Genomic DNA, 20,800 nt, shown 5'->3' with positions numbered 1-20,800 from the left:
GTTGTTCGCTTCCTCAGCCATGGTGGTGAGAACATCATCAACTGTAATCATGCTCAATTGAAGTGGGTTCCAGGTCGCATGCTTACATGCTTTTTATATTAAGAACACGGACATTTATTGTAAAACATATTTTGCGGGGATTAAGAACATTTAAACAAACACGAGAGCAATTTTTTTAATTGATAACATTTTAATTGTGAACAGTTTTTACAAAATGCTCATACTTTTTTTCTAAAAGTTGAGCGCTTTTGAAATTTGCAAACAAATTTTGAAAATGCGAACAACATTTGAACTTATCTTCCAAAGCGGAAACAATTTTTGGAACTTGAGATTTTTTTGAGATTTTCTAACATTTTGTTAAAGTTCGAATGGTTTTTCAACTTCTAAACAATTTATGAATTTTCTGAACTTTTTTCTTATTTTTTAAATTTATGTAAAGATAAAAAATAAAAACGGAAAACGAAAAAGGAATAAATGAGAAAAAAATCGCTTGTTAGGAGAAAACAGAATTGGAAAAAAAAAGTGAACTAAACAAACAAAACCCCTCCAAAAAAAGGGAAACGTATCACAAATACTTTGGCCGGGCCATCTGCAGTTTGCTCACTAACTGCCTGTGTGAGGCAGCGGCATTTTGCCGGATTGAGCAACATATAGGATTTATCTTCTTTTTGGAGAAACATACAGGGTTTACGTGTGCAACGCTTGTAGAGTGCACTAAAATGTATATCGCATTATAAAAAAATGTCAATCATGTATTGGAAATTTTTTACGCATGTATAAAAGAATGTTCTTAATTTATACCAAAAAATCTACATATGTGTGTGCAAAATGTAGACATCAAAGTATATATTTAATAAAATGATAAATATGTTTAAAATATTGTTACTGATGTACATAAAAAATTTATAATGTGTATGAAAAGTATATATTGAAACATGTATTTGAAAACCTGTTTATCATTTATTTTAAAAATGTTAAATATGTATAAATGTTTTTCCTGATGTGTACCAAAAAAGTACCATGTTTATGAAAAAGGTAGCATGCGTTGAAAAAAAGAGAGAGAATAATAAAAAAGAAAGAACAAAGGAAAACAAAAAATAAGTAAAAGCCGAAAAAAGAAAAAGGAAATGAAATGGAAATATAAAGAAGCAAAACCGAGAAAACAAAAAGGGAAAATAGTCGAAAAAATAAGGAAGGCTCGATCAAAACAGTGAAAACCGAACAAAGAAAACCATAAGAAAAAATGGACCCAAACAATGAAAACCAAACTAGGGAAAACGGCACAAAAAACTATAGTGCTGGCCATCCCGGTCACAACGCGCCTAAGGGGGGGGGGGGGGGGGGGGGGAGGGGGGATAGCTCTAAGTGGGATATAGCCCCCGCATGAAGCGGACACGAACTGTATGTATCGCTTGGTGCGAGCGCTGTCGCGCGTTAGCCAACAGCTCCCTTGACCTGGGCTTGCCACGCAGCGGGACAGCGCTATTTGGAGCGATTTAGCCTTCTTTCTATTCTGTGTGACTCGAGGTATTTTCTGCAATTTAGTGTTTAGTTATCGGATACAAGTTTTCATCTGATTTTCACTAGTTTTTTTTACAGATTCTCATTTTTCTTATTTTTAAATTCTAAATTTATTTTTCCAATTTCCCTTTTTATCCTTTTCTTTCCCCCTGTTTTTTTTCTGTTTATTGAAAACCCTATTATTTCTACTTTTTTTACAAAATAGAAATAGTTTATACAAATACAGGAATGCTTCCTGAATTGTGCCATATTTGTTTCATATTACAAAAATATTTTCTAAATTGTGTACCCATTTGAAAATGGTAGAAACCTTTAAAAAATAAGTGAACACCCTTTTAATTATATTAACACCTTTTCAAATTATGCAAACAGTTTTTTTACAATTAAAAGGACTTTTTGTTACGTATAGTTGAGCAGTTTTTAAGACTACACTAACATTATTTAAATTGCTGAATACCTTTAAAAAGTTACATAAGTAGTTTTAATAAAAATAAGTAAAAAAACAAATTGTATTTTTTCGTAATGTGTTAAAACTTGTGATAATTACATGATTTTTTAAAATGCCTGGACACTCTTTAAAATTACATGCACACTTTTTTGAAACAAGTGAACACGTTTTAAAACTACAAGAGCATAGATATTTAAACATTTTTTAGTTAGAGGGCTGCTACGCGTCGGCCTGCGGATCTTTCAAAATGATCCGCCGCCTCGCGAGTCGTTGGATGTGACACAACCCAACACAACCCGGCAGCTCAACGTCTCCCTCTACTTCGCAACATAGATCTTGTTGCAGAAACATTTGCAACAGAGGTTATGTTGCAGAATATTTTTTTTGCAACATAGGTTTTGTTGCGGGATTTTCTTTTGCATTAGAGTTATTGTCGTGGATTTTTGTTTGCAACATAGGTTTTGCTGATGTTGCAAAAACTTGTCTAAGTTACAGTCCTCGTTCGCCCATATGGCTTGCAACACCGCTGATGTTGTAGGCAAGGGAAATAATGGACGTGTGCGAGCGTGTGTGAAAACTCATGGATCAAGGGCTATCCAACTGTTGCATGCGTGACAGAATTTGCTGCACGATCAGCCGGCGGAGCATTAGTCCTTCCATTTTAGTTATGTGAACTGTTTTAAAATATAGATCATTATTTTAATTGACAGATTTTTTTCTAGACTTGTACATTTAGAAAAAAATATGAACACTTTTTAAATAATTAATATAACTGTATTTTACAAAAAATCCACTAATATTTTTAAATCGATAAAGCAAGAAAAGAAAAATACAGAGAATGCTAAAAATCTCAACGGAGAAGAAATCATACACGTTCTAGTACACGCCTGATTCCTATCTCAATCACTAGCTAGTGACGGTGGTGGAACAAAGGGACGAGGACGTCAGCTATGCGGCAAAGGGAGGAGGATGGTGGTTGTGCGACAAAGAGAGAAGACGGTGGCCATGCGGCACGGTCGCACGGATCAGGTACCCCTGGTGAAGGTAGAGCATGAATCCTTGTTTTTTTTTGCATGAGGAGGTGGGTTACCTAGATTGAATGAACATCTATATCTATATCTATATTATGTTTCTATTCTATTTCTTCTATTAATAAAGCAAGCTGCGTTTCGCCAACTTTTTCATCGGATCACTGCCAAAAAGAATCATTTTTTCTATCCGAGGTGGTACTAAATTCGTACGTGTTCCTCTGCTAGAAAAAAAATGATTTTCCAAAATTCCGTACGTGGACCGTGCGCTGTGGCCCAGCAAAGCCAGCACACTTACTTTTCTGCGCACGCAGCTGGAAAAATCTATTTTCCGCACACGGCAAGAAATAGCAGGAACTTCACACAGGACAACCGATAATGGGCAGGCCCATTTTTCTTTGTTTCTGAGTTTTACTTATATTTTATTCTTCTTCCCCTATCACTTTTTTTCCTTTCAAGTTTATTTTTCTTATAGATTTTATTTCATAAATTCAAAATTCTCAAAAAACGTTTAGAATTTCAAAAACAAATCAAATTATAGAAAATGTTCAGAATTCTAAAATTTTGTTGCTATTTTTAAAATATTCAAAACTTGAAAAAGTTTCCATTTTTTAATTTTTTTATTGTTTTTCAAAATTGTTCGAGATTTCTAAAAAGAAAATGGCATTTAAAAATGCTATAAATTTGAAAAATATTCGTGTTTTAATGAAATTTTCGCAATTCAAAATACTGTTAAAAGATACACATTTTCAAAAAATGTTATGAATTTTCAACATATATTCCTGTTCTAAAAAAATGTTCGCAAATTCAAATAATGTTCATGTTTTGATAAAAGAAGTTGGTGTTTTCAAAAAATGTTTGTGAATTTTAGAAGAAGCTCCTGTTTCAAAAAAAATTCACGTTTTTGTGAAAGTATACATAATTTTTCAAAAAACTGTTCAGAATTTAAAAAATGGTTCATGTTTCCTAATTCAGAAACTTCATACCTTAGAATCTCCTCGAGTGAAAGGAAAACTAGATTGAATAATTCACAGGCCTTCTTTGGCGTACGATGACGTAACAAAACTTTTAAATGCCCTCGAGCATGTTCCTTTTTCACGTGCACACAGAGTTTTGCTTGCACATATAACTCTCAATAACTTTAAATGCATACTATTTTTTCTCCCGTTGCAACGCACAGACATATGTGCTAGTCGTTTCTTAATTTTGAAATGTCCACAAGATCAAGGGCTAGTATAACAATGAATTTTTCAGCTTTTCTCTTCGTTACCTCTATATTGTGCTTTTAATATATATAATACTCCCTCCGTCCCAACATAAGTGCCGTTGGTTTTAGTACAACTTTATACTAAATCAGCGCTACTTATTTTGTGATGGAGGGAGTAACTGATAGATTTCGTATAAGCATACTCGTATAGAAAATAGTGTTCAAAGTTGTGAACTAAAGACCGTGTCCAAATTGTACTAGTATGTAGAAATTTGATAGGTCATGCCCTGCAGCTTCGATATGTCCACGGAAATTTTGCAAAACTGCTAGAAATTTTTACAAGATAATATATCTAACGATCTTTATTTTCTTCACGAAATGCATGGCAAGTTTATTAGAGTGGTGTCGAGCTCCATGAATTCCCCAAACTTAGCTAGTTTTTGGCTCGCTTAATTTTTCTCTTGACAGAGTTTTTACACCACGGCCTCCCATCCGCCTTGCACCAAATGTTTAACATCTTCAACTAAGTGGGCATGATGCGTGATGATATACTTTGCTCTTTTATTTTCTGAGATTAAGGGGATAACTTATTAACCAAATCAAGTAATGTTACAATCTAAAGCATAAACTCCAGAACATGCTCTGGGAGCTGCCCATACTACGCTCTTTTCCGGCATCTGGCAAACACTACACCATATGTGCAGTAGACTTGCAAACATACTCAGAAGAGTTGCGTAACAAATGGAGTACAATACAAATACATAGGTGTTTCATAAAAAGAATAGACAAATAATTGTATTTCCATGGATAGTTACCGCACTGGGAAATTGTCTAGTTAAAGAAATAACTCAATCACGTGTGTATTTGAGCACACCAGGGATGTGAACGTTGTAGAAATAATCGCCCCAGTCAATGTACTTGGGATCAAAATCAAAGTAATAGGCCCCATTGTTATTTTGATTGTCCTTGTTCATTCCCATCCTGAGCTTATCCAAGTTGATGTCATCAAAGCTTCACAAGATTGATAAAATCAGGTCAAAGAATGGCATTTTAAGGGTAAAATTATATATATTGATATGCTATGAGGACGCACTAGTATACAATCATACCAAGTAATCAAAAAAGCGGAAGGAAATATTGCAAAAAAGGACATATTGATAAGCATTTTAACAACTTCTTACCACCCTTTGAACAAGGTGTAGGGTGCATATAATTCGCTCAACTGCATCATGAATCTGAATTTTCTGTTGAGTTCGTTGTATCTCCGTGAGAAAACACCACAAAGTGCAATGTTCACTAGGCGAAGCATCTGCCCAATTGATTGTAGGAGAAGAAAACCACAAAATATTAATCTCATTTAATTTGCATCTCATATATCCCTAATCAACATGCTTTAATCTCATATTGATATAGTAATTGAGCTAACCTCGAGGGGAAGCATGTACTTGACGGTCATGTACAGCTTGAACCACATGACAGTGCTGAAGAACCGCATCTTCTTCAGCCGAACACGCTCACCATTCCTTCCCGTGCATGGGGGGTTGTCATTGAAGTATTGAAAGAGAGACTTCCAAAGGATGGAATAAGGTGCCGGGTTCCGCAGAGACGATGTTACATGGTAGATGACTTGCACCTGCTGATCATCTGAGTGTGCTGCCATGGCAACCATCATAGCATTGACCACCATGTCCCCTGGAATCTATATAAACCATGAACTGTAGTTGGTTACTTACTTAGTACCTTCACCAAGTTTCATTCCAAATATTGATTGCCAATTCATGAACAAGCTCACCACATCCATTATTAAATCTAGGTTGACTAGGAAGAAGGGCAAGGTCTGCTTGGCGTATCCGATGACCACCGAGTCGATTGTCCTACGGAAGATGAAAATTTTCAGTAATCATACACAAGTGTTGTACATTGTTGTTAAGGGATATTTTTTTTGTTTCAGTCACTTGATTCCTTCCATCCATCCAGGCAATGGCTCTTTGAGGGTGCTGGTTATAATGCTCGGGCGGATGATGACAACCGGAAAGTCTATTGGCAGGTTCCCCATAATCATCTCCCCCATTGCCTTGGTGAAGACATAGGTGTTTGGCCACCCGAAGTGTCGTGCCCTTCGCTCAGTTGTCCATAAGATCAAACATGTTAAAAGAGTATCAAGTTTATAGTCCCACCAAGTGGATGAAAGGAGTACGCGTAATGTATGTTGATATTTTTTTCTAACCTCTTGAGGCCAAGCTCCTTCATGGTTTTCCTTCCATCCTTCTCCGTGGAACAGCTAGCTTTTAGTTCTCGCATGGTTTCCTTGACTAAAATTAACTCGGACTCGATGTCCAGATGTGTGCCCACCTTTAAGGTCTCGCCCATCAAGATCGGCTTCTCTGGTATTATCCCCTCTTGTTCACCAGCTACATACGCTATTCAAGTCATAATATTAGAGGTTAATGAGTTAAAATTCAGAATGTCATGATATACCACCAAATCTAAATTCATAGATCATTTATTCTTATGGCTTCACACCAGTTGAAACATGAAGCAACATCTTGAGCTTAGGACATTTCGCTGCAAATGCGCAAACGTGCTTCACTCCCAAGACATTCACATCGAAAGCTACATCATATCTGAAAAGGTAGCATCAGAAATTTAAACAATTATTTCAATGCCATGCTTGTTTATGTTTGTTACAATATTACATACTCCTTCCAATTCACCAGTAAGTAATGTTATGGACACTGACATAGCCATCAGGGTGTAACTTTGACCACTAATTTCTATGAGTATATTTATGTAACCAACAAAATTATAATATTCAATATTTTTGTGAAAAAAAATCAACAAATGTGTTTTTTTTAAGTTTACAAACTAAAGACTTAAGATGAAACTATGAAATTTTGGCTCAAGGTATGTATAAATTGTCACTTATTTGTGAACTGAAGGGACTAGCAATGTGCAACCAGAAAATGCCTCAAACCTTTCAAAGAAATTTGTAGTCGCAGCTCCATTGACAATGACATCTATGTCCTTGGACAATTCCTCGAGCTGGGCATTGTCTAGTCCAAAGTTTTCATAAATGATATCTCCTAGTAAAGGACATATCTTTTCTTCAATGAAATTATTGAACTGCACACCATGTTTTTCTTTTAGCACATGAAAAATCTCCCGGCCTATGATCTGAAAAATAGCAAAGCATATTAGTAGTAGATTACTATCAATTACTATGCCGATGCTCTTGGTCAGGTTTGACTAAAAATAATTAACTTTCATCCCCACACATTGTGCCACAAGCGACACTAGGCACTATTATATAGAGATGTATACACACAGCTAAAAACCAGGATCATGTAACGTCCTTGTGGCCGATGTGGGGGATGTATCATACAGGCTCCAAATGTGTGCTCAGTTTTCCCTCGACGCAAATGATTGGAATGGAGAAATTGTGCCTGGTTTTTACATGAATATGCAAAAGAGCGGTGACATTGTTTCTCATCAAGGTCGTTGGAACTTGAGGATGGAGGTAGAGCTCATTTGGAGGACATTACTAAAGGTGCCACTATTGTGGGTAAAGTAGCACCGCTCCTGCCACTTGGACCCCTTGTTGCAGATAAGGGGTGATGTCACTATTGTTGGAAATACTCCCTAGAGGCAATAATGATGTTTTTATTATTATATTTCCATGTTCATAATTAAATTTATATTTCAGTATATATCTGCAATGATTCTTGAATGTGAGATTCAGAGGAAAACCTATTCGCATGTGAGGAAAGATAAACTCCAACCAGATCCGTAGTTAGGCCTCTTGAGTAACTCATGTATTGTTGATGTGGTTGTTCTTTCCTATCCATGGGGATTGTTAATGTAACAAGGAGGCCAACAATAATGAGAACATATTGTTAGGGTAAAATGATGTTCTTCCTCCAACGATTATTAACCGACGATTGTTCTTTCCTATCCCTCATTAACCGACGATTGATAGGAACCGGTTGAATTTCAGCCTTTCTTTTGCTTGCAGGCTCTATTCGAAATAGAACCAGTAGCTCTTGGTCCCCCGGCCGAAACAAAAGTTCATTCTAGATGCAGGGTTAAGTGTGCAAACAGCATGACTCTGCTCGGATTGAATGTGATATTTGCGTGCTCACCAGAATTTAGCTTAACCTTGAACTAAATACCAGAGAGTGAACAAAAACTAAACGAATGCAGACAGGGCCTAAGACGGCCTATAGGCTGGAAAGCATACTTCTGTTAAATTTAATAGCAGTGGTTTGAGCACTGACGTCTTTTTGAAGGGAAAAAAGTGGTGGCGTGGCTTAATTAATGTGGATTTAGTATTAGACGAAAACTAGGAGAAAAATAAAAATAAATATTTCACCTCGGTCTGAATCCGAAGCTTCGCGGATTCAGCATCAGGGGCCCGAATCAAGAGATAGAGCTTCTTCACATCAGGCTGAACCCTCAGTATCTTCTCCACAAGCACTACCCACAGGTCATGCAAGAGAAACACCAACATATAAGCCTCTCAGATGATCAGCACACACGCATGGCACATGCTGACCCGAGATGTACCGATCAAGCATGAACGCATACCTTTGCCTAGGAAGCCAGTTGAACCAGTGATGAGGATACTCTTGCCCCTGAAATATCCTACAACACTGTCCGCATCCATTTCACCGATCATCCTCAGCTACTTTTGCCTGCCTCTAGAGGAAGTGAGGTTGATGTCACTTGCTGAGAGGCAACTTTCTTTGCTAGAAAATGGTACCATCTTGTCTGGCCATGCATGTTCTTATAGGGCAGGAAGGAGATGGGTCTCAGTGTTCAAGTGGAACAAGGCAGCACCGGTTACGTGATTGCACTGTCGATCACCTAGCACAGGTATTTTAAGAATGAGACATCCATGGAATGGCTGGTTGGTGAAAGTGGGAGAGAAAATAGGAAATTGACACAGACACGTCTGGGCAGATTGCTTCTCCTGCTACTCAGCAGTGTCGGCACAGGACAAAACAACACACTGGACCGATGACTCAAAAACTATACCATTTGATCGAATTGGAACAAAATTCGAATGATACAGTTTTTATACATACAACTCATATTTTATTAGACAGGTTATCCGAGTCTCCGATGGAGAAACCGGTGTCATTATGCGCAACACCAATCAAATTGGTGAAAATCATAGGCGATGAGGACGATCTGGAGGAGTACAACAATGGCAACTCGGGACTGAAGTGTGCACTCGGCAAAGAGAACTTCAGGCCCGAGTCACCATCATCGTCGTCCTCTACCGGGTGGCGCGACTTCTCAGCGAATCGGGTACAAGTGACCCTCCGAGCAATTAGGACTGTGACAGTTACATGATTGCACCATCGATCACCTAGAGCACATATTTTAAGATCGATAAATCCATGAAATGACTGGTTGGTGAAAAGGGGAGCCGAAATAGAAAAATGATAGTCAACCAATTGAATTATTCAATTCCACATACAACCACAATTGGGGTAATTGCTTCTTCTCCTGCTCAGCAGCGTCGACACACGACGAAACAACGCACTGGACCTATGACTCAAAAATTATACCGTTTGATTTGAATTGATTTTATTTCGAATGATACGATTTTCTACATGTAACTCGTATTTTATTAGACGATTTATCAGTGTTTCCGATGGAGAAACCTATGTCATCATGATCAGCATCATCATCGATTTGGTGTGATAGAGGCAACGAAGACGAGCTGGAGGAGGACGATGATGGCGACAACACTTGCGATGAGGACGATTGATCCATGGGCTTACTATCTACACTCCCAAGTCCCAATCATCCCACACTTCGTTTATCCAATGGAGAAAGTGATGTCCCACGTCATCCCCCACGTCACCCCCCAGCAGGGCGACTCGGGCGGCCGCAATTCCAGCCAGTGGCAATTCCTGCTCCGTTCCTCCTCCTCGCCGCCGCCTGTAGCCGCTGCATGGCAAAGCCCGTGCATGGTGGTGGCGGCGGGGCAACTCTGCTGGCCTCCTCTCCGTGGTGGTTGTTGGCACACCGACGAAGATAGGGCTCTGGGACAGCGACCCCTATTCAAGGCGATGGCGGCTACGGCGGACGCTTATGCGACGTCGTGGCTGGGCTTGCAGGCTACACGCGATGCCTCTGTAGCAGCATCGGTGGGGCTGGGAGTCGCCGGATCCGGCTGGGAGTGGCTGGTACTCGTCTCCTGCCATGGTTGGCGTCTCGCCAATTTTGGGCCTCCACGTTGCGGGTGGCACGATGCCACGTCACTGACCTTTGTCTGCAAGTCTAGATCAAGACGAGGGCGGCGTGGGGGCTGCTTGCTTCGGCCTAATAATGGTGGTTTTGCCCTAGCACTCTTCTTCTGCCAAGTTGTCTTTCTGCCGGATGTCGACCACTTGGATCTGGGCGCTCCGAGTTTCGGGCTTCCCGTCGGAGATCTATACGTATTGGCGTATGCCGCCCCTGGATATCTAGATCAAAAAGTCTCGGGTCGCGCGCGCTCGTATTATCGGCCAGCATGGCCTCAAGAGGGCGCAACGCAAAGCTTCGATTTCTTATCGGGTGTCATGGGACATGTCTAAGTCAAGAATCCCAAGGCATTGATAAAGGTGGAGAAAGTCATGGTGGCTGTGATTGGAGGTTTTGAAGCTTTAGTGGAAGGGTGTATTTTATGCGATGAAGACTGTGTGCCAAGTGTTTGGTGACTCGCAACAGCGGCCTCAGCAAGCGTGTGCAGCAGCACTGGAGGGCTGTATTTTTGGTGGTGCTCCTCGAGTACCGACACTCGATTCACAGTGTGAAAATCTAAGGTCTACCCTTTATTGGTTGTACCTGGCAATGACCTTATTGAATGCATTGTTTTTGGGTGAACTCGTACTTTCTCCAGGTGAAAACCATGATATTTCATCGGGCAATGACAATGCTTGTGCATTGTTTCCAAGGGCGTTTCTTTTGGAGAACCCCTTTTGTATTCCGGGTGTTGTCTTCGCGGTGGTTATAGTGCTACTGATGCTAGTGATTGATCATCATGGTGGGGACTTTTTCTTCCGTTCTTTTTATTTTCTTTTTTGACTGTGTGTATCCTTGATGCCTTTGGACATTATGTTGGTACAGAGGCCGGGTGTAATTGGTATCTTCGCAATATTAATATATTCCCTTTGTTAAAAAATCATGCTCAGCATCACCATCAATTTGTTAAGCATCATAGGCAATGAGGATGAGACGGAGGAGGAAGACGATGGCAAATCGGGCCTGAAGTGTGCACTCGGCAAAGAGAAGTTCTGGCCCGAGTCACCATCGTCGTCCTCCTCGGGCTCAGCCTCTACCCGGTGGCATGACATCTCAGCTAATCAGGTACAGGTGACCCTCTGAGCAATTAAGGTCGTCAGAGTTAAATGATTGCACCATCGATCACCTTGCACACATATTTTAAGATTGATAAATCCATGGAACGGCTGGTTGGTAAAAAGGGGAGTGGAAATAAAAATATTGATAACTAACCAATTGAATTATTCAACTCCACATACAACCACAATTGGGGAGATTGCTTCTGCTTCTGATTAGCAGCGTCGGCGCACGACAAAACAACACACTAGACCTATGACTCAAAAATTATACCATTTGTTTCGAAATGCAAAATAAAATAAAATCTGTATGATATGATTTTTGTACATGAAACTTCTATTTTGTTAGACGATTTATCGGTGTTTCCAATAGAGAAACCTATATCATCATGCCTAGCATCAACATTGATTTGGTGTGCATCACAGAAAACCAGGACGAGCCGGAGGACGACGACGATTGCTACTACCCTGCGATGAGGAAACGGATCCATGGGCTTACTATCTGCACTCCCAAGCTGCAATCATCCTCCACTTCCTCTACCCGGTGGCACGACCTCTCGGCAAATCGGATACTAGGTGACCCTCTGAAAAATTAAGGTCGGCACAGTTACGTGATTGCACCGTCGATCACCTAGCACGTATATACTCCCTCTGTCCCATAATATAGGACGTTTTTTGACACTAGTGTAGTGTCAAAAAACGTCTTACATTATGGGACGGAGGGAGTATTAATCATGGTATATCCATAGAACGTCTAGTTGGTCAAAAAGGGGAGTTGATGGCCAACCAATTGAATTATTCAAACCCACATAAAGCAACAATTGGGGAGATTGCTTCTCCTGCTGCTCAGCAGCGTCAGCACATGATGAAACAGCACACTGAACCTACAACTAAAAAATTATACTGTTTGATTTGAATTGGAAAAAATTGAACCATAGGACTTTACTACATACAACTCATATTTGATTAGACAATTTATTGCACCGTCGAATCACCTAGCACACATAATTTATGATTGATACATCCATGAAATGAGTGGTTGGTAAAAAGGGGAGCAGAAGTAGAAAATTCATAGCAACCAATTGAATTGTTCAATTCAACATACAGCTACAATTGTCCACCAACTTCTGACCTCTACCTGTTGGCCTGACCTCTCAGCGAATCTGATACTAGATGACCCTGAGAGCGATTAAGGTCGGCAGAGTTACATGATTGGAGCCTCGATCACCTAGCACACATATTTTAAGATTGATACATCCATTGAATGACTAGTTGGTAAAAAGGGAGCGGAAATAGAAAATTGATAGCCAACCAATTGAATTATCCAATTCCACACACGCCATCTAACAGCAAGGAAGAAGAGTCCGACGGCTTTGCTAATCCAATCCCTAGTGATGTCTTTTTTTCTACTCTCTCTTTCAACTCAACAATTATTCTATCATAACAGGAACCTTTCTTCCCAACACAATATATATCACACCTGCAGAGCAGAGAGACATTGTAATTAGGACAGTAATGCAAGTAGCAATGAGCGCAGCCACTCACTCAAGCCGTCCGCTCTCTGTCCGTGTGTCACGGGAGAAGGAATGTGCCGACAATTCCATGGTAGAGCCCATGAGCCCTACCGGAAGAGTCATGGAGGAGTTGGGTGTGTGCATCGTCGTCGTCATAGGGCTTGGCACGCCGGTGAACCTGCCCGTCTTCCGCGCCGGCATCGAAACAGAACTGCTTACTCGTTTCCCGCGCTTCCGCAGTATTCAAGTAATTCTACAAACTTTATTTGTTTCATTCCCTCCGTCCCAAAATAAGTGTTGTGGCTTTAGTTCAAATTTCAACAACTTGGGCAATCTCTCGAGGATTTAACATATACACATGCATGTGTACAGGTAATGGACGACTCCACCAGCAATGGCAAGCCGCGATGGGTGCAAACTCCGGTGAACCTGGACGACCACATCGTCGTTCCCAGGCTGGATCCTGAGGCTGTGGCGTCCGACCCAGAAAAAGCCGTGGAGGACTACGTGGCGTCGCTGTCCCTGCTCCCGATGGACAGGCGCCGCCCGCTCTGGGAGTTTCACTTCCTCGACTTTCCATCCTCCGAGGCAGCCTCCACGGTGGTGCTCCGTCTGCACCACTCCATTGGCGACGGCACGTCCATCACCACGCTCCTCATGGCGGCGTCCCGCAGCACGGCCGACCCAGAAAGGGTGCCGGCTATGCCACCACCACCCAAGCGCACAGGGGCCATCTACCAGCGGCAACCGCGGCCTACGCTGTCTTCAGGTGATTACCTCGCACTGCTTGCATGGTTTTGGTCGTATGTCGTGCTGGCCTGGCACACACTGGTGGATGTAACGATGATCGTTGCAACGATACTGTTCTTGAGTGATCCACGCACGCTCTTCACGCGTGCGGACGGCCACCAGTCTCGCAGCCGCAAGCGTTTTGTTCATCGGACCCTTAGCTTTGATGATGTCAAGCTCATCAAGACTGCCATGAACTGCGTACGTACGTAAAGCTGCTCAATCTTATCATGAATTTATATATACTAATTGAAATCACCTGCACATGATCTACATGTTTTTTTTTGCGCTAAATCTGCATGTTTTGTTGGCACTTATATGTCTGGAAACCCTATTGACGAAAGGTGAAAAATAGATTTTAAAATGATTATGTACAATATATAGCAAGTAATAAAACAGAAAAAGAAACTAGCAGAACTGTGAACGTGAAGTATCTATATGTAGTACTTGCATATATTTACATGATAAGTTGGCAGTTTTCTAGATAACCTTTTGACAAAAACTGAAAACAAAAATTATAACTAGACATAATAACATGGTAAATAGAAAAAAATAGTTTTACATTTTAAAAGTCTCATAACAGTTATATCGGACAATTTTGTCTCTATCTCTTTTGGTTTCACAGACTATTAACGACGTGCTAGCCGGTGTGACTTCAGCAGCTCTTTCACAATATTACTTTAAGAAGTCCGGTAAGTGGTCTAGATAACGAGTGTTTGTTCTGTAGGCATGCAAATTTTACACGTTGTTTTCTTATGTTCAATATTAGGTGACACTAACACTAAGAGAATCTGTTTGCGATCACTCGTCCTTGTCGACGCAAGGCCAGTCTCCACCCGGCAAGTAAGAGCGTCATTTTTCTCTTACTATAAATAAGTAATAATGCTAATTACGTGCACATAAACATAGTAGTATGCTCTTCGTCACAATTTTGTATAATTTAATACTAAAAAGCACAATAATTTTCTTCTTACCACTATGAACAGACATATGTTACCAGAGTAGAGACAGGCAATCGACTTAGCAGCCTCATCTGTCCATTTAATATAGCCTTGCAAGATGATCCCCTTGAGTACGTTCAGGAGGCAAAAAAATTTATGCATAGGAAAAAGAGCTCTCTAGAAGTGCTGTTCACACGAGTGGTCGGTGAATTTTTGGTGAAAAACTTTGGTGTCAAGGTATATTTCCTGCTCCTTTTGTACTTTATTACCTCTTCCTAGTATAGGATTGCACAAACTCGAAGCAAACATTATGTCTATGTATTCATGTTTCTGATTATTGCAACGACCCTTTAATGAAAGAAGGCAGGAGCTTTTATCTTCCGCCGTTTTGTCGAGCGAACAACCATCATATTTTCAAATGCCCTTGGACCAGTTGAACATATGGTGTTATGTGGGCACCCAGTTGCCTTCATGGCACCTAGTATCTACGGTCCGCCACAAGTAAGTCATCCATGTTGAACATCCAAAACATATGCATTCTTAGGTTACTTTGAGACTAAAACATCCATCATCATGTGTCTAAGAGAAAACTAGCTTTTGTATTTATTACTTTCACTCCATTTTGTATCTAATTGTGTGGATGTCTATGCAGGCTTTGACCGTGCACTACCATAATTATGGTAGTGACATCAAGGTAGTTCTGGCAGTTGATGACGCACAATTTCCAGATTGTCACCAGCTTTTGGATGGTTTTGCCGAGGCCATTAGAATCATTAAGAATGCGGCAGCACTCAAGACATTGACAACATCAATCTAGAAGGGCAACACTGAGTAATGGCAGTTGTATTTGTGCTCACATACCCAATGAACGAATTAAAATTATATATGAAACTTTGTGTAATGCTAGTATGTTGTTTATATTTTAATTGTGTGCATTTCTTATGTACACTTTAATATATTTTGTTTATGTCAATAAATGTACGCTTTGGGTCAAACTTTTTTATACTACTATATAATCTGTTATTATAGTCGGCCAAAAGCTAGACTATGAAGCTCCCTGTTTTTTTAAGAGAAGCTTGATTGTGATGAGTCAATTTGTGCAAATCCACATTTGTGTGATTTTATCCATTATTGGAGACACTGTCTCTTTTTCTTTCCTTTTGCACATCACCTTTAGAGATTCCACCACAACATACAATCAAACATCAATCTTTACTGCTAAATCTATATGACTATTAACTAGGGGGTTCTCCCATGTCCTCAAGAACGTGATGGAACTACTCACAAAACACCATGATGAACATGACCAGTGTCGATATGAATATGAGGAACAATATGAAAACATAAAATCTTCACCAATAAAACATAAATTATCAATTGTTAAACAACATTTGAAATTGGGAAGTGGTAACAGTAACAGATCTACGCCCATTGCTCATATATGGTGATGTTGATAGAGATGGGGTTGGCATTGTTGATGGAGACTATGGTGATGGATTGGATGAAGATGATCTCAATGATGCCTTGGGGCTGAATACGGCGGCGGCTTCGAATTCCCCAGACAGGGTTATGGACCTGATAGAATCAGCCCTCTTGGAGAGGTGTAGGGTTCTCTGTTCCGTCCTAACAGCAAAAAGTATATGTAAACAATTCTCTGAGGGTTATTGCTCCGGGGAAGTTAGCATAGGGGGCTTTGTGGATGTAACGATTATTGCTGCCAGCTATATTGTTCTTGAGTGATCAGCCCACACCTATACCCGATAAATAAATACAAGTTACATATAAAGCTATGTGTAATACTAGTATGTTGATTGTATTTTAATTGCATGCATTTCTGATGTGCACTTTAATATGTTGTGTTTATGCCCATCATTGTAAGCTTTGGGTTCAATTTTTTTCTACTACCATATAATATCTTATTACAGTCGGTCAAAAGCTAGAGTGTGAAGCTACCCGTTTTTGTAAAAAAAATCTTGATTGTGATGAGTCAGTTTGTGCAGATCCACCTTTTTGTGTTGTTTTATCCATTATTTAGAGACACTGTCTTTTTTCATAATAGAGAGAATATGTGATGCTCCCAACTAGGTTGGTGATAACCCAAAGGTATTGGGGATCAATAGTAGATCTTTTTAATAAATAAGAGTGTCGGTCCAGTAGGGAGCAGAAAGAATTGGTGCGTGAAAGTTGACCAGGAATCTCTGCAGTGATCAATAAGAAGAGCTAGTTGTTTGTTTCATTCACTGGAATTAATGTTGCAAGAATTGGAAGTACAACAAATTAAAAGAGTACATCAAGTCGCCAATTCTCAGTTGTGTCGAGGACAAGCTAGTTGTGTTTCTTATATGGACCAAATATTTCTCGTGGAAGATTGGAATATCACCTAGCTGTTCAGTTCATAATAGGTGGTCTTCCCTTATTTTCCCTAACGTTCAGAGTTTGTTCTGTTTTGGGAAAGGAGCACTGCCAAGTCCACTAGGGGCGCCCTGAATGAATAAGAAATGGACAACTGAGGTCAAGCTTGCATGAAAAATGAATATAATAAGTTAGATGTGCACACTTGAGGTTGGTAAGAACTGTTTGAGTTGATTCTTGTTACTTGATTGTTGTTGTATCAATAGAGCCTAAGCTTATGTGTTGCAAAACTACTAAATCACACATAACCATGATTATATCCTTAGTAACATTTGCAAGTACTAAGAATAATTAAAGCAAAAGTCTAACTGTAGCTTAAAGATCTAGGGTCCATATTCAATTCTCATGGTATAACTCATAAACTTGGTGTGTGATAGTGTGTCACTCCAGCCTCTCCTCCGAGACTTACTATAACACAATGCTCTCCTTTAGGCCTAAGTAGGTCAAGTGACATGAGTCGACTTTCACATACCACCACTCTAGTGATTTACACCACAACATATAATCAAACATCAATTTGTACTGCAAATGTTCAAATATGCCCTAAAAGCAATCATGTGATGATTATATTTCCTATATATTCATGAGTTATTTATGTAGTACTTGAACATTATCACTAATATATATCAACAAGTACGTGACTTCGTTGTAAGATTGTGGGTTGTATGATAATTTTTCTAATCGTCCTTAGTCTCCAAGGCAGTAGTAGAAAAAGGGCTTTTAGTCCCGGTTCATAAGGGACTAAAGGGTCGTTATTAAAGCCTCCCCCTTTAGTCCCGGTTCTTACACGAACCAAGACTAAAGGCTCTCCACGTGGCCGCTGCCTGTGGACTCCTTTGACGAACTCCGTTGCATTTCCACACTCTGTTATACTCCTGTTGACAAGTCAAAGCCTATCTTCCTGTACGCTAGTTTGACTAAGAAAACCAGCAATCCATATGCACCAGAAAATCTGTATGTCATTCTGAGACCATATTAGCCTTCTTCTTAACTCTAGTACCAGCTTCTTAAATCTGTAAAGCTCTCATGACGAACTCTGTTGCATTTCCACGTTCTGTTATACTCCAAGCATTAGCAATCTCCTCCACAGTTTCAGTTTTTCTAACAAAGACTGGAGCGGAAGATATCCACCATCCTTTTCGATTGCGAGGGGATCCACCTGGTTGTGGTGTTCAAGAATACGAGCTTGTTTGTAGCGATGACCAGGCTATAATTCAAGTCAACACAGGAAGATACTTCATCACCAACATCTCGTACAGTGACTCTATTTTCTGGGTTGTTGATGCCAGTTTGGATAATAGCATAATAGCAGCTGCCCTATTCCTGAGAGGAATCAACATCCTTATATCCATGGATTGAGATCAGATTACATGTTCCTGTTATATATGCGTACGGTTAAATGGGCTGCCTTTGTCAGTTGTTCACGGATGATGAAAGATAATCTTATTTATAAGCCTGTCGCTTGCCGGAGTACGAACACTTCTTTTGTTTATGTGTTGAGTACCACGCAATCTTATCAGGTTCAGAATGTTGAGCCTTCATGTGGATACTTGGCCATGACTCCTTTGGGAAGCTGGGGTCTGGGGCCAAATGATTATTATTCAACTTATGATTATGAAGATATTGTAAAATTTACGAGGGATGGGTTTGCTCTTAGATTTCCTTTCCCAGCTCCAGAATGGACATATTCTTGGATCCTCAAGACATGCCTGGAAAATTCAAGGAGGTGAGTCTCTATGCTCTCTGCTTGCATTTTCCACCTCAAAAGGGATTGTCTTACCAAAAATCTGTTTATCTTCTCACCAATCCATGTCATACCTTGCAGCGACTTCCACAAACAGATGTCTAGTTCAAGCATCCAAAATAAGATTTCTGTGATTTTTGCCATCGACGTGCGTTTCTTGGGATGTGTAAAAAACAACTCCTTGTCTAAATACACCAAATTATATTGGGCTGTGTTAGTCATAGTATCTGCTATAAGTATCATGAAGCTCATTATCGGTATGACAGAATCATCCAATCCTTATTATTACATCTCCATAACTTTATACATGTAACTCATGTCTGTAATCTTGTTTATGCAGTGTTGGCAGTACTATCCAGGTTAGTCTTTGCACCGTTGTCTGTATTGATCTTCCTTGCCTACAAGTACTGGCAAACAAAGATATCAGTTGACGCAGTTGAGAGGTTCCTCCAGATGCAACTAGCCCTTGGCCCAACAAGGTTCGCTTACACAGACATCACTGCGATCACTAGCCACTTCAGAGACAAGCTGGGCCAAGGAGGCTATGGGTCCGTGTACAAAGGTGTGCTTCCCGGTGATGTCCATGTTGCCATCAAAATGTTGGTCAGTTCCATGTCCAATGGAGAAGAATTCATCAGTGAGGTGTCCAGCATCGGAAGCATTCACCATGTCAACGTAGTGCGTCTGGTGGGTTTCTGCTCGGAGGAAATGAGGAGGGCTCTTGTTTATGAGTACATGCCCCACGGATCTCTTGAGAAGTACATCTTCTCGCCAGAGAAGAGTTTCTCATGGGACAAGCTCAATCAGATTGCTCTGGGCATTGCCAGAGGGATCGACTACCTGCACCGAGGGTGCGATATGCAGATATTACACTTCGACATCAAGCCGCACAACATCCTGTTAGACAGTGATTTCACCCCGAAGATTGCTGACTTTCGGCTGGCGAAACTGTATCCCAGGGACAACAGCTTTTTGCCGGTGAGCGCTGCGCGGGGAACAGTTGGCTACATAGCTCCCGAGATGGTGTCCCGTAGCTTTGGCGCCATATCTTCCAAGTCTGATGTCTATAGCTTCGGGATGTTGTTGCTGGAGATGGCCGGGGGGCGGAGGAATGTGGATCCACGAGCGTCAAGAAGCCAGACATACTACCCAGCTTGGGTGTACAATCAGCTGTCCTGCCAAGAGGTGGGTGAGATCTCAGAGGCCATTGGTATCCATCAGGTAGAGAGGAAGCTGTGCATCGTTCCGCTGTGGTGCATCCAGATGAAGCCAGACGATCGACCAACGATGAGCGAGGTGCTAGACATGCTCGAAGCTGGCATCAATGGCCTGGAGGTGCCTCCCGAGCCCTTCTTCTGCGGGGACGAGTACGCTCCTGCTGCAGATTCTTCAGTGTTATCAGAGATAAGTACATTCTTGGAGTGAAATTCCTATACATCGTAGTTTTGGACCAAGTTTTATCCTCTAGCCACCTCAGGTGCGCTCAGCAAGTGCAATATGAAGAAGATACTCCTTTTCTTAATACGAAGAGAAGACATCGAAAATGATGATGCTAATTTTAAATGTGAACTTGGAGAGAACTGCTTTCTGTAAAATAGTGGTTTCATTCAAGGAAACATGATAATCCCATTGGCGCTGTTGTTACTGTTTCTGTACAATATCGATCTCATTCAGTTGAATATTTCAGTTGAATATCGATCTCATTGAGCTAATCCCATTGTCTGTTTACTAAAAGTGTATTCTTTTATGGGTGTAACTGCACAAAATTTGCATGGATTTGTGTTGTTCTTGGCAGGAAGAGATGGCGTAATGATGGCACAAAATTTACAAAACTGCAGAACATGTAA

The 20,800-nt window shown here is 40.5% G+C and overlaps 3 protein-coding genes across 4 annotated transcripts; 2 read left to right on the top strand and 1 right to left on the bottom strand.

The window, feature by feature from the left end:
* Positions 1-4,778: 4,778 nt before the first annotated feature.
* On the bottom strand, positions 4,779-9,029 carry LOC123064285 (fatty acyl-CoA reductase 1). The gene is made up of 10 exons (XM_044487793.1): positions 8,789-9,029; positions 8,574-8,677; positions 7,179-7,378; positions 6,728-6,828; positions 6,432-6,624; positions 6,160-6,321; positions 5,997-6,078; positions 5,631-5,903; positions 5,386-5,513; positions 4,779-5,215 (listed from the first exon to the last, which is right to left on the bottom strand). The coding sequence occupies exons 1-10, from the start codon at positions 8,877-8,879 to the stop codon at positions 5,053-5,055; spliced, it is 1,497 nt and encodes a 498-aa protein (XP_044343728.1). The 5' UTR covers positions 8,880-9,029; the 3' UTR covers positions 4,779-5,052.
* A 4,027-nt stretch (positions 9,030-13,056) lies between these two features.
* Positions 13,057-15,792, top strand: LOC123068212 (wax ester synthase/diacylglycerol acyltransferase 11). 2 transcript variants are annotated; one of them, XM_044490709.1, is made up of 7 exons: positions 13,057-13,314; positions 13,440-14,057; positions 14,482-14,548; positions 14,626-14,699; positions 14,843-15,034; positions 15,158-15,298; positions 15,450-15,792. In XM_044490709.1, exons 1-7 carry the CDS (start codon positions 13,069-13,071, stop codon positions 15,612-15,614), a joined length of 1,503 nt encoding a protein of 500 aa, XP_044346644.1. In that variant the 5' UTR covers positions 13,057-13,068; the 3' UTR covers positions 15,615-15,792. The 2 variants fall into 2 exon arrangements, with proteins under 2 accessions (XP_044346644.1, XP_044346645.1); XM_044490710.1 differs by having other exon boundaries at positions 13,067-13,314; positions 15,161-15,298.
* A 2,725-nt stretch (positions 15,793-18,517) lies between these two features.
* LOC123067124 (rust resistance kinase Lr10-like) lies at positions 18,518-20,378 on the top strand. The gene is made up of 3 exons (XM_044490054.1): positions 18,518-18,935; positions 19,035-19,210; positions 19,294-20,378. Exons 1-3 carry the CDS (start codon positions 18,580-18,582, stop codon positions 20,376-20,378), a joined length of 1,617 nt encoding a protein of 538 aa, XP_044345989.1. The 5' UTR covers positions 18,518-18,579.
* The last annotated feature ends 422 nt before the right edge of the window (positions 20,379-20,800 follow it).

The sequence above is a fragment of the Triticum aestivum genome, chromosome 3B, assembly GCF_018294505.1.
Source record: "Triticum aestivum cultivar Chinese Spring chromosome 3B, IWGSC CS RefSeq v2.1, whole genome shotgun sequence".
Lineage (NCBI taxonomy): Eukaryota > Viridiplantae > Streptophyta > Magnoliopsida > Poales > Poaceae > Triticum > Triticum aestivum.
This window is presented reverse-complemented; position numbering and strand designations above follow the sequence as displayed.

What these genes read in the sequence shown, in the direction of transcription:
- LOC123064285 (XM_044487793.1), bottom strand. Translation starts at nt 8,879, where the DNA reads ATGATCGGTGAAATGGATGCGGACAGTGTTGTAGGATATTTCAGGGGC. An exon ending in AACTGGCTTCCTAGGCAAAG is followed by an intron (nt 8,678 to 8,788) that starts GTATGCGTTCAT and finishes ACCTGTGGGTAG; the next exon opens with TGCTTGTGGAGAAGATACTG. An exon ending in TACACCTTGTTCAAAGGGTG is followed by an intron (nt 5,216 to 5,385) that starts GTAAGAAGTTGT and finishes AATCTTGTGAAG; the next exon opens with CTTTGATGACATCAACTTGG.
- LOC123068212 (XM_044490709.1), top strand. Translation starts at nt 13,069, where the DNA reads ATGCAAGTAGCAATGAGCGCAGCCACTCACTCAAGCCGTCCGCTCTCT. An exon ending in CGCGCTTCCGCAGTATTCAA is followed by an intron (nt 13,315 to 13,439) that starts GTAATTCTACAA and finishes GCATGTGTACAG; the next exon opens with GTAATGGACGACTCCACCAG. An exon ending in GGCCAGTCTCCACCCGGCAA is followed by an intron (nt 14,700 to 14,842) that starts GTAAGAGCGTCA and finishes CACTATGAACAG; the next exon opens with ACATATGTTACCAGAGTAGA.
- LOC123067124 (XM_044490054.1), top strand. Translation starts at nt 18,580, where the DNA reads ATGTTCCTGTTATATATGCGTACGGTTAAATGGGCTGCCTTTGTCAGT. An exon ending in TGCCTGGAAAATTCAAGGAG is followed by an intron (nt 18,936 to 19,034) that starts GTGAGTCTCTAT and finishes CATACCTTGCAG; the next exon opens with CGACTTCCACAAACAGATGT. An exon ending in TATCATGAAGCTCATTATCG is followed by an intron (nt 19,211 to 19,293) that starts GTATGACAGAAT and finishes TTGTTTATGCAG; the next exon opens with TGTTGGCAGTACTATCCAGG.